The sequence below is a fragment of the Pygocentrus nattereri genome, chromosome 2, assembly GCF_015220715.1.
Source record: "Pygocentrus nattereri isolate fPygNat1 chromosome 2, fPygNat1.pri, whole genome shotgun sequence".
Taxonomy (NCBI): domain Eukaryota; kingdom Metazoa; phylum Chordata; class Actinopteri; order Characiformes; family Serrasalmidae; genus Pygocentrus; species Pygocentrus nattereri.
The window spans coordinates 14,669,875-14,682,667 of NC_051212.1; the positions used below are offsets into that span (position 1 = coordinate 14,669,875).

General features: G+C 41.7%; 2 protein-coding genes across 4 annotated transcripts in view; one reads left to right on the top strand and one right to left on the bottom strand.

The window, feature by feature from the left end:
• Positions 1-11,548, top strand: part of LOC119266009 (leukocyte immunoglobulin-like receptor subfamily A member 3) — a 105,582-nt gene extending 94,034 nt beyond the window's left edge. Inside the window, exons 7-8 of one of the 3 annotated variants that reach the window (XM_037547457.1) lie at positions 850-1,122; positions 11,200-11,548. In XM_037547457.1, the coding sequence (XP_037403354.1) occupies positions 850-1,122; positions 11,200-11,486 (560 nt within the window). In that variant the 3' untranslated portion in view covers positions 11,487-11,548. The remainder of the gene's footprint in view (positions 1-849; positions 1,123-11,199) is intronic. The other 2 variants (XM_037547463.1, XM_037547467.1) reach the window with 2 other exon arrangements.
• LOC108415343 (carcinoembryonic antigen-related cell adhesion molecule 5-like) overlaps positions 1-12,793 on the bottom strand; it is a 653,433-nt gene that overhangs the window by 229,490 nt on the left and 411,150 nt on the right. The gene's annotated exons all lie outside the window — the stretch shown is intronic.

Below are 12,793 nucleotides of genomic sequence, written 5' to 3' on the forward strand. Positions count from 1 at the left end.
TTCTGCCTGCATCTCTAGTGTGACCACTTGTCTAGTGTGCATCGCTAAAACGCAGCATGTGTGGTTCTGAAGAGCGACAGTACATGAGGAGTTGAAGACGAGTCGATGAAACAGGTCAACAAGCCTCAGAGGTGCATTAGCAAATCAATTAGCATGCTATGCTATCTTTGGCCAGCAGGGGAGCCACGTTTTTTCCTCTTTCTCTTTTGAGGACTAAGTGAAAGAAATCACTGTGAGCTACAACTGTGGCTACAATCAGCACTATAGACCAGCTTTGATCAGCAGGGCGTGGCTGTTTTTCCCCTCACCTTTCAGAGACCTGGTGAAAACTATTTCCCTTGATTCCTGATGGGTAAGGGAAAAAACAGCTGCTGCTGCTGGTTAAACGTGTTAGCCAGTTCTTTATCATACCATACCTGTCTAGTGCACCTCAGAAGTAGAAAAAACTGTGAATGAAACTTCAGCAACTCTCTTTTTTGTCGTCTTCCCCTTCAGGGCTGTCTGTATTTTTATATGTAAGGTGTGTTTAGTGGCTTCTGTCAGAGGTTTGGACATTTTTCTGTTCTTAAAGCTTTCTGTGTGTTACTTTAGCATGGGGTTTCAATCTTTAACTGAACTCTGGCAAAAGTGGATTTGTGACAACAAACTGATTTGTTTGGTAGATAAATTGAGTGTTTAGGGTGGGAGTTTAGTCTGAACTGTGTGCTTCATCTCCAACTGCAGAAAAACCTAAACCTGAACTCACATCAAGCCATAAAGGAGCTGAAAAATGTTCATGCTTTATAGTTTATATAGACGTAGAAAACATCATCACAATGATTTGGTCTGAGGATTTCTTTCTCTCCACAGAGAGACCAAGAGCTGTGGTGTCCATACAGCCTGGTGATCAGGTGTTTATAGGAGAGACTGTCACTCTCAGATGTGACATACAGGGAGGAGGAGTCTCTAACTGGCAGTACAGCTGGTTTAAAGATGGTTCATCCACTCCTGTCAGTAATGAACAGCAGTACAGAATCGGCCCTGTTACAGAGTCTCACAGAGGAAAATACACCTGTAGTGGAACAGAGAGAGGAACATCACGCTACTCACTCACCAGTGATGCTGTTACACTGACTGTATCAGGTGAGTGAGATCATCTCTTCAGTGTTCATTAATCTCAGTATCACAGCAACACAGATGAGACCAGATGTTTGAGTTTGTGTTTTTATTAATGAAACTGACTCTAAATTCTCTGAATCTGCACTGCTGCTCTCTTCTTTCTGTAGATCTACCCAAAGCTACACTGACTGTAGATCCAGTAAAATTATTCAGAATGAATTAATCAACAGTATCTGGTGTTTGGTCACAAATATAAAAACACAAATAAATGAATGAATAAAAGGACCAATCTGGATTATAATGTTTTCCTTTTTCCTAACTCCTCCCCTTCTTTTCCCTTTTTCTCTTCCCCCTCCCACAAACCCTTCCACTCCCTCTCTACCCTCCCTCCATTAGGTTTTCCCTTTCACCTTACCCTTTGCCCTAGCGCCACCCGCCTAATAACCCCAATCCCCAAAGTAAATGTTACATTACTAAACAAACTGCCCAATTATCCCAATAAATGAATGAGAGTATATGATTAGAGAATTGGGATACAGAGAAAAAAAGAAAAATAGATAAATAAATACAAAAAAAATTACATAATAAAAAATAAAATTAATTAAAAAGGGGGGGGGGTCAGTCATCTGGCATGATCTGAAGAGACTTGAAATAAGAAAGGAAGAGGTTCCACTTTGAGTAAAACACAGCAGTATTGCCTCTCAGAGTGAATCTCATCCTATCAGGTCTAAGAAAGTGCATGACATCGCAAAGCCACCTTGAAATTAAGGGGTTTTTGGAGATTTCCATACCAACAAAATGCGGCGCCTCGCTAATAAGGATGTAAAAGCCAAAATGTCCAATTGTCCGCTGGTGAGCAGGAGTACATCTGTAGAAAGGCCAAATATCCACGCCTAGAACTTTTGACATAGTTTTAAAGTAAGCAAGCCAAAACTTGCGTAAAGTGGGACAGAGTCATATGGCTCAGATTTCACGGTGAGGTATGACATTTATCACATTGGTCGTTGGTGGTGTTCAGATCAAATTTAGAAAGCTGAGATTTAGATCGGTGAACTCTGTGCAATACTTTAAACTGAATCAGTTGTAATCTTGCACAAGGTACACTTTCCCGCCCCTTGGCGATAGCCTTATCCCACCATTGGTCGGTTAGGGCAACGCCCAGCTCGTATTCCCAAGATCTTTTAATTTTATTCGTGGAACAGGGGTCCTGATGAACAAGCTTCGAATAGATGTTGGATATACAACATTTTTGAAAGGGATCTAAAGACAGAAAGTCATCCAAGGGATATCCAACAGGTAGGTGGATGTAATCCAAAAAAAGAGAAGACACAGTGTCTAATCTGCAAGTATCTAAACAAGTGGGAAGGAGGCAGGTTGAATTCTGCTGATAACTGAGCAAAGCTACAAAAAATACCATCTTTATAAAGATCATGAAGGGATTTAATACCTCTGTTGTGCCAGCGAGGCTGTGTGTTGGAGAGCTGGCCGTATAAGCAGCTGAGAGGCACCAGGATCTTTGGTAGCTTTAGTGGCTTTTGAAGGCATAGTGACCTCCACCAAACAAGTCCACAAAGAAATTAAGCACAACGACAAACCAACCAAGACGTGTAAACGAGCCACAAAACATTAAAATAAAAGTCAACAACAATTCCAGTGAAGTTGGGACGTTGTGTAAAACATAAATAAAAACAGAGTACAATGATATGCAAATTCTTTTCAATATATATTCAATTAAATACACTACAAAGACAAGATATTTAATGTTCAAATGGATAAACTTATATAGTTTTTTGCAAATATTCACTCATTTTGAATTTGGTGCCTGCAACACGTTCCAAAGAAGTTGGGACAGGGGCAACAAAAGACTGAGAAAGTTGAGGAATGCTCAAAAAACACCTGTTTGGAACATTCCACAGGTGAACAGGTTAATTTGGTTAAAAGGGAGCATCCCTGAAAGGCTCAGTCAGAGTCCAACAGTTTAAGAACAACGTTTCTCAATGTGCAATTGCAAGGAATTTAGGGATTTCATCATCTACAGTCCATAATATCTGGAGAAATGATCTGGAGAAATCTCTGCAAGTAAGCGGCAAGGCAGAACACCAACATTGAATACCTGTGACCTTCAATCCCTCAGTTGGCACTGCATTAAAAACCCACATCATTCTGTAACGGATATTATCACATGGGCTCAGGAACACTTCAGAAAACCACTGTCAGTGAACTCAGTTCGTTGCTCCATCTACAAGTGCAAGTTAAAACTCTGCCATGCAAAGCGAAAGTCAGATATCAACAATACCCAGAAACGGCGCCGGCTTCTCTGGGCCCGAGCTCATCTGAGATGGACTGACGCAAAGTGGAAAAGTGTCCTGTGGTCTGATGAGTCCACATTTCAGATAGTTTTTGGAAATCATGGACGTCGTGTCGTCCAGGCCAAAGAGGAAAAGGACAGTCCGGATTATTATAGTACTGGTGGGAACTACGTTACCCAGAATGCTGTGTACGGGGAGAGAAAAGAAATAAAAGAAAAAGAGGAATGGACTTCAAGCGGTGTGGCTGGTCTTGTCTCTGTGTTAGCTAATGTAAGATATATTTATACATGGTGTCAGAAGCGGGCAGTTTAGTGAATGCCATGTATATTTACCACTTCATGTGTACAGTGAGTGGAGTCAAGCTGTGGCTCGAAGGGGAATTGAGGAGACTAAGGGAAGTGCGCGCGAAACTCGGGGAGAGCAGTGCAGCTTCACACAGGCAGCCAGTGTGTTTTCCTCCTCTGATTTGGCTCCTAACACACAGAACTGAACAAATGGCGGTTGCAGCAGTACAGATAACACACCCAGAGCCCTTCGACTTCTCCAACACTGCTGAGTGGCCAAGATGGATTAGGCGGTTTGAACGCTTTCGTCTAGCATCAGGACTGAGCACAAAACCAGAGGACTATCAGGTCAACTCCTTACTTTACGCTATGGGAGATGAAGCAGACGATATCATAGCAGTGCTGCCACTGAGTGACTCAGAATAAAAAGAAATATCACACAGTTGTACAAGCATTTGAGCAGCACTGTGTAGGTAGACATAATGTCATACTCGAGAGAGCCCAGTTCAGTCGCAGATGCCAAGAAGAGGGTGAAAGTGCAGAGGCATTTATCACAGCAGTACATAAGCTCACAGAGCACTGTAACTTTGGCACACTGAAAGAAGAGCTAATCAGGGATAGAATTGTTGTGGGAATCAGAGGCCACAGATTGTCGGAGCTTCTGCAGCTAGATCCTGATTTAACTCTGAGCAAAGCAATACAAAAAGTCTGCCAAAATGAAACTGTGAAAAAACAACAAGCTGTATTGCATGGCCCTAATAATAGAGAATCAGCCAAGGGCATTAATGTAGATGCTATACGAGGAAAAGTGGGAAACAAAAAGATGTTTCAAAACATAAAGTACACCTTTAAAATTGTTCGGCCTCTTCAGGACCACCTGAAAATGTTGATTTGCCTTTATATATAAATGGTATACATTTCATTAAACAACCCTTTCATAACTCTTTTTCATCTCTAAAAAGATGCGAGCACACGTATAATTAATTTGTGTACCTACACAGTTATTAATGAGAGCGCAGTGAGACTGCTGATACAGGATCAGTCCTGCTAGAGAACTCAATCAAAACACTAACTGCCTCCCTAAAGTGTTGATCTTCAGTCATACACTAAATATATATTCACTACTATTGTGAGATGCTGCAGTGGATTACTTTAATAAGCTGTTTAAACACAGATCACTGCTTATTTCTTCCAAAAGACACAGAAAAGGTCAGAACTCAACAGTGAAAGTACCAGCAGCTCACACTTTGAGTCAGTCTCTTCATCACTTACAGCAGCTGCTTCTGTGCAAGTGAGTTTATCGCCACAGCCTGTGTTCGTCTTTACAGCAGCAACGACCACCACAGCACCACGATGACTGATCACAATCAAACAGGACAGAATGTTAAATTAATCTGCATTTGCTCAGATTGTCAAATTTGAGTTCCTGTGAGTGCCGTCACCAAATTATCGCCAATCAAATCGTTATAGCCCCCAGCTCTGCCTCATGTCCTCAGCCCTCCCTCAGCCAGCCATCACTGCTTAGTAACCGTTGCTAACTGCCTTTGCTTCAGGCCATTATCAGTGTTTGAATTTGTAGCTCCAGCTATGGTTAAAGACCTGGAGTTCAGAGTAAATGTAAGATCCCGTCCCCGGTAGAGGAGAGTATGTCGATCTCTACACATCCAAAGATAAAATACCAAATTTTCATAACGTCATAATTGTCAGTTCTTTATGAATTTGGTAGTTAAGTTGGTCTTTACTTAGCTACAAAAGCTAAAGGACCAAAATCCCAAAGCAAACATCTAACTTACCCTAAACTGCTTATACAGCTAAGTTATACTTTGATGACTTAAAGTCACAATCATGTGGTGTTCACTGGGCAGAAGCTGTGTCTGTAGTGAGCGGCTTTATAGTGAAGGTGCTGTTGGTCAGTGAAGTGTTGGCTGTGTTTGTGTGAATCCTGTCTTCTGTTTGGTTGCTGTTGTTTACCACTGTAAGGTAGAAGTGGTGGATTAGGGAGGTGATGTCTGCACTGCTGTTAGCAATAGACTAAGGCCTGATGTGACTCAGCAGGACGCAGCGCATTTGGAAACTGTATCTACCAAGTTGACCTACATAAGGGTTCTTTAGTTAAGAAAATGGTACTGTGTAGAACCATGAACACTCCAAGAACTCTTTTTGAAAAGGGTTCTATATAGTAGCAAAAGGGGTTCTTTAGCTTGTAACAATAGAAGAATTTTTTGGTGCTATATAGAACCCTTTTTAAAAGGTTCTGTACACTGTTAGAAATAAAGGCACCATGCAGGTACATGATTCGTTCTTCAAGGGACAAATAATGTAAGTGTATCCTCAAAGGTGCAACAGCGGCTTGAAGGTTCAACTGTGTACCTTAAATATGTTTTTCCTAGTGGAAAAGTAGATATTTGTACCTTTTTATAAACCAATGTTTTAAAACAGAACACTAAAATGAAAAGCCTGCAGGCGAGGCGGGGAGTGTGGAGTCAGTACAACTTAGAAAATATAATTTCAGTGGATTATGGTTCAGTTATGTTCCCTGACTAAGCTCCTGAGATGTACCCCTGAGGGTCCCACCACAGTGAGAAAAAGGGTCCTGCCCAGTGACAGTGTCGTACCACTGAGAGTGTATAGCACTATTTATTTCTGCCTGCATCTCTAGTGTGACTGTAACCTGTTCATGAGTTCTTATTTTTAGAAGAAGTTCTGAAAAGGGCAATAACTGCTCGTCAGCATTTTCACCTGCAAGACCTTCATGCTCTACAACATCTTGCAAAAGGGAATGAAGTCTGCAGAGATAGTCAGAGGCCTTCTCTCCCTGGTTTTGATGTGTCTCCAAAAACTGAATATACAACTCCTCCCCTCCTGTAACACTCCCATAGACATTCTCCAACTCTTGAAGAGGCTTTAGGAGCTGCATTTTCACCAATGCACAATGCTACACTCAGTGCAGGGGAGAGCAGACTGTCAAGTATTATTTGGCGTTTGTGACTTTCAGAAAGGCTGGCATCACTCAGGACTTGTCTAGAATGTAAACGCCATATGTTAAAGGTTACCTCATTAGGGGGTTTGGGCAAGGTGCCAGAGAATACCCTTAATTTCCAAGGAGTACGAGTTTGCACTTTTGGTCCATGTTTGACAACATGCTCTACTATCACACGCTGGACATCTGTAGGAACAGGGAATGCTGTGGTGGTGCTTGTGGTGTGCACTTGGGCAATACTTGAATCCATCTCGGTAGTGTCCACAGCCCCAAAGGTTACTGAAGTAGGTGATTCTGAACGTTTACAGGCCGGAGTAGAGGTAACTGGGTTTTGTTGACTGCTCTCTCTAAGCTGACCCAAAGCATGGCGATTTAACGCTACTGGACTGACATTGTAGAGTTTAGCCAACTCATCTAATTGGTCTTTAAAGTTAATAGTCATGTCATCAGTTACTCGCACTATAGCTTTAGCGCCAGTTACATCAGGTGGGGGTTCTTCTGAAATAGTAGTTGGGCTATACTCATCTAGCTGAACTACCTGCCAACAGGGACCCTTCCCATAGTGAGTCAGCTCTTTATCCAAAAGAAGTGGAGTAATACTCTCCTCAAACTGGCATAAAACACTGTCTGCCAATGTCCCATCAAGACGCTGTATGTTTATTACACTGTCAAGAGTATCAAATGCTCTTTGTACCTCGGCTAAGGTAACTTCCTGACCTACTCTTTTCAAGATGCAGTGCACTCAGGGTCAAAATCATATTTTGCACACAAATCCATGGCTGTGCAACATGTGCCCTGTAAGACCCTTATACTTTCACAGAACGTTCTGCCAAATTTGTCTTTTTATTCTAGCAGTTTAAAATACGCTCCTGGCCCTGTGGGGGCGCTATTTTTTTCCTCCTATGTAACCCAGTAAAGAAACAAGTGGAGATTTTAAAGAAGGAAATTTAATTTACTGGTTCTGATAGCTGTATACCATCATATGTTCAGAAATATATATTCTCTTGAACAGGAATGTACTTGTCTGCTTCTACGACAAAAGAATTCTCATTTCAGTAAAAGACAACAAAATAAATAAATAAATAAATAAAATAAGAGAACACGTTCATAGTGATTTGTGATACACTACAATTGTCCTCTGAAACAGATGCATTAGTGAACTTCAAATCACTTCCCTGAAATAATCCAGAAAGAAACTTCAACCGCAATGTTTTCTGTCCTTTGTGTGTGTGTGTGTGTGTGTGTGTGTGTGGGGGGAATGTGCCCATTTAGTCCCAGAAAAAGAAAATCTCCAAAAATTTAGAGCGTAAAAAGTTCTATAGTTTTGGGTACCCAAACAAAAAAAGTGCAAATCTCTGGCCCCACCTGCAGTCCAGCAAAAATAACCAAACCCAGCTTCTCTCACTCGGGCATGAGCAGTGATGAAGTCCAGCGCCTGAAATGGGCCTTCAGTTCCTCCAGCACCCCTTTTCTCAGAGCAGCCACAGCCTATCGCAACAGAGAAGTCAAGCACACACTCGAAGCAAATGGAGGACTTCAGTGCAGCTAGTAGCTATGTGGCCACTAGTAGATGCAGGCAGGGCAGGACTGTTAATCTGGCGTACCGGGCATTTTCCCGGTGGGTCGACAGTCCTCAGGGGCCGACAGTCCTCAGGGGCAGAAGCTGTTGGGTTTTTTTTCTTCCCGGCCCACAATTTAGAGGGGGCGGCCCATTGGCCCATCTTCAATATAGACAGTGGACCAATCAGGATATAGGACGAAAGCGGCCCCACCCCCTCTCTGCGTGGTCCGCTGTAACTCCCGCTGCGTTCAGTGTTGAGCGCGTTAGGAGAGGCAGCGTGGAGAAGCAGAAGCGGCAGAAAGGAGGAGCGGAGAAGTAGTTTTTTAAGTTGCCATGATTAAAGAGATATTTGGTATTCAGTGTTTTGGATATTGACATGGTAAGAATATTATTAGTGATTGTGATATGATAATGCTAAGACTGAATCCAGTGACTTTAACCAATAATGTTTTAATTCATTTAGTTTTTTTTCCATGTCGCTCTTCTCTGTAACCCCACAAGTACAAGTACCCGTAAAGTACAAGTCGGCTGTGCTCTGCTAATTATGAGGGCCGGTCTAAACCAAAAATGCCAGGGCCGATTTTTTGTCCCAGTCCAGCCCCGTGTGGCTACTAGTAGATGCAGCTGCTTCTGAGCTGAGCGACCAGCTTCTACCGCGCTGAGTCGGATTCTGAGCTACTCAATGTCTTATAATGAGCCCATGCTGTCGGGAAATGGGCACCAGTTACTATGGCAACCAACGCTTAACAAAATACGCCAGGAACTGTTTTCTCAAAGAGAGAGACTCTTACTTTTAACACATTGATTTCCCCACTAAACTGGAGGGCGAATGCATTTACAGTAGGGATGGGGAGATTCACCGATTCACAGCGGTGACTCGGCACACATGTCTGCGATTCGACTGCACCGGTAGATTCAACGTGCATCGGGTTTAATCTGCGGTGCATCTCCTCTAGCCTTTCTGCTTCGGCACATACCAAGGTTCAATCTGGTGTTGTGTTTTCCACTATCTATTCCTTATTCTAACGTATTTTCAGAGGCAACATATTTTTTATTTTTATTAATTTCTTTTTTTTTCGAGGCAACAGAAATGCACCCTCGTGTCCTCAGGCACTGACGCAAGCACGCAGACGTACACAGCAAAGCTGGAGGGAAACGAGAGCATTAGCAACGACAAAGACACACAGATCAAACGTGTGGCAATATCTCGGGTTTTTTAAGCGAGGTGGTCAACTTGACAAGACGCACGCCATCTGCAAACAATGCCGTGGGGCTATCAAATACGTTAGTAGCACAACGAACCTGGCGACACACATGAAAGACGGCCCGGTGTGGACGTCTCTGCGGCCGCGACCCCCTCGTTTTCCTCGGATCCTGCTGAAACACGAGCCACACTGAGCCACACTGAGCCACACTGAGCAGTAGCAAAGGAGGTGACGGGCCTATCGCAAGTTTCTTTAGGCAAAACGCGCCCTACTCAGTCAACTATCTGAAACCTTGTGTAGCAGTTCAGTCTAGTAGTCTTAGTATGTGTTGCAGATCATAATTTTCACTGTGCACATTGTTAATACAGTACTTTTAAAAACTGTTCATCTTATGTTTTATACGTTTTGTATAAATATAGATGGAGAATATAACTGAATAATTCAGTTGAATAAATTAATGCTCTGTCTGAATATACTGAATTATGCATTTTTTTATATTATGTATTGGTTTTGCTCCATTGAAAACAACCAGATGCATACATCCATTAAATTGTTAGAGAGTAAAGTAGAGTTGTGCTATTGAGTTAAGAAAACTGATGGGTCAGGCCAATACATCCCCAAACCTCAACTAACTGTATCGAATGATCACTTATCAAACCGAATCCTCATATAATTAAGTCATATCGTTATCTAATCATTTTTGAATCGCATCATATCGTGAACAGGAGTGATTTGTATCGCATCGTATCGACAAGGGGTTTCAGAGTATCGCAGTTATATCGTATCGGTAGCAGTGTATCGAGATGTGTATCGAATCGACCTTAGTGGTGAAGATATACATCCTTAATTTACAGGTTACACGACCACTTTGTGCATCGCTAAAACGCAGCATGTGTGGTTGTGAAGAGCGACAGTACATGAGGAGTTGAAGACGAGTCGATGAAACAGGTCAACAAGCCTCAGAGGTGCATCTGAATATTTTAAACTTCATATTGAATCTTCCTCCTGAACGACTGACCACCTGCCAAACACCCTGGTATCTGGAGCCTTTACCTGCTGTCATCGGGTGGAAGGCAGGATACGCCCTGGACAGGTCGCAGGTCCATCACACAAACCAAAAACAGCCGAATGTTTTTCTACAATCTCAAAAACCTAAAAACTCAGAACAGTATAATAAAATATTAGCTAACACTTAGCATGCTATGCTATCTTTGGCCAGCAGGGGAGCCGCGTTTTTTCCTCTTCCTCTTTTGAGGACTAAGTGAAAGAAATCACTGTGAGCTACAACTGTGGCTACAATCAGCACTATAGACCAGCTTTGATCAGCAGGGCGTGGCTGTTTTTCCCCTCACCTTTCAGAGACCTGGTGAAAACTATTTCCCTTGATTCCTGATGGGTAAGGGAAAAAACAGCTGCTGCTGCTGGTTAAACGTGTTAGCCAGTTCTTTATCATACCTTACCTGTCTAGTGCACCTCAGAAGTAGAAAAACTGTGGATGAAACTTCAGCAACTCTCTTTTTGTCGTCTTCCCCTTCAGGGCTGTCTGTATTTTTATATGTAAGGTGTGTTTAGTGGCTTCTGTCAGAGGTTTGGACATTTTTCTGTTCTTAAAGCTTTCTGTGTGTTACTTTAGCATGGGGTTTCAATCTTTAACTGAACTCTGGGAAAAGTGGATTTGTGACAACAAACTGATTTGTTTGGTAGATAAATTGAGTGTTTAGGGTGGGAGTTTAGTCTGAACTGTGTGCTTCATCTCCAACAGCAGAAAAACCTAAACCTGAACTCACATCAAGCCATAAAGGAGCTGCACTGATAGGAAATCCAGTGGTTCTGTACTGTAAGCTGGATCAGTCTGCTGGATGGAGGTTTTACTGGTCCAAACACACACAGAGCCCTGAGAATGAGACCAAGACTGAAACACACTCCTACACCATCAGCTCAGTCAGCGTCTCTGATGGAGGACAGTACTGGTGCAGAGCTGGGAGAGGAACCCCAGTCTACTACACTCACTACAGTGATGCTCTCTGGATAAACGTCACTGGTGAGTAGAAAACTTTCTGCTACTGATCTGGTGCTAAACATGGACTATAACCTGGATGCAGACAGCAGAGGTTTAATATACAGAGCTTCATGATCAGTTCACCTTTAACATTTAAAAGTTTTATTAAGGCTGTGTGGGAACTTCAGATCAAGCCTGCTGTGTGAATAGGAATGTATAAAGTGTCTCATGGCTAGTTTTGGTTTGACTGACTCGCTGCCTAAAAGGAGAATTATACTATATATTTTTATATTATTCTGATTCTGGCGTAATTTAGTCATTCAGATGTGAACAGAGTCAGAATGTTTTGATGTGGAATGATGCATTAGAGAAAAACTTAATCACTTATTATGTCTTTACAGTGGTGGTGACGGGAACCAGCGGTCAGAATTACAACAGTTTAATGTTCTGTCCTAAACCACCAGTGAAGCTACACATGTTTTAATGTAATGTTGACATGATATAGTGGTAAATATGAAATATAAACAGACTGCATGTACAATCACAATCAAAATGATTATTATTATTCAGCCCCTTTACAAATTAGGTTTATTAGAAAAAAATACGTTTCAGCTGTTTGCAAAAAACCAAACAAGAACAATTTAAATAACTAGATAATTAGATAATTGGAAAAAAAATTGCTCAGAAAGATAAACCGTATCTTTTATTTTGGCTCATCTCTGAAACTCTGTTACCCGTGTGTTGTGAGGTTTACACCTGCCTTACCCTCTTTATTTAATACTGTCCCAAAGTTTTATGCACCTAAAGCAACCTATTTAAACCATTACATTCATTTGGGCAGTAGCTGTGGTTTTGCTTATGAAACAGCAGGTAACATTAGAATAAATACAAATAAACATTAATTCAATACAAGAAATCTTTGTTTTAAAAAAAGTATTTGGTGCATTATACACAACGGTTTGCCTTACGTCCTCCAGCCAGCGCGTAGGTTTGTTTGGAGAAGTTTGGAAATGGTTAAATAAAAACACAATCAGACATAAATGACTTCTTATTGTATTAACATTATTGGTTCTTGTTATGAGGCTTTTCTGAGTAAATGAATGCTTACTGCCCAATTAAATAGCATTTCAAATATATTTTATAATTCAGGGGCCTAAGGTTTGCACAATTCTGTACATCAGTAGAGAGAGAGAGAGAGAGAGAGAGAGAGAGCAGAGGAGAGAGAGAGGAGAGAGAGAGATAGAGAGAGAGAGGATACAGTCAAATGCGAATTATGCTTTGATGATGAAAGTTAAAAATAAGTTAACATCCTCTACAGAGAACAAAGTTCTGCACATTTAAAGCACATTAAAAAAAA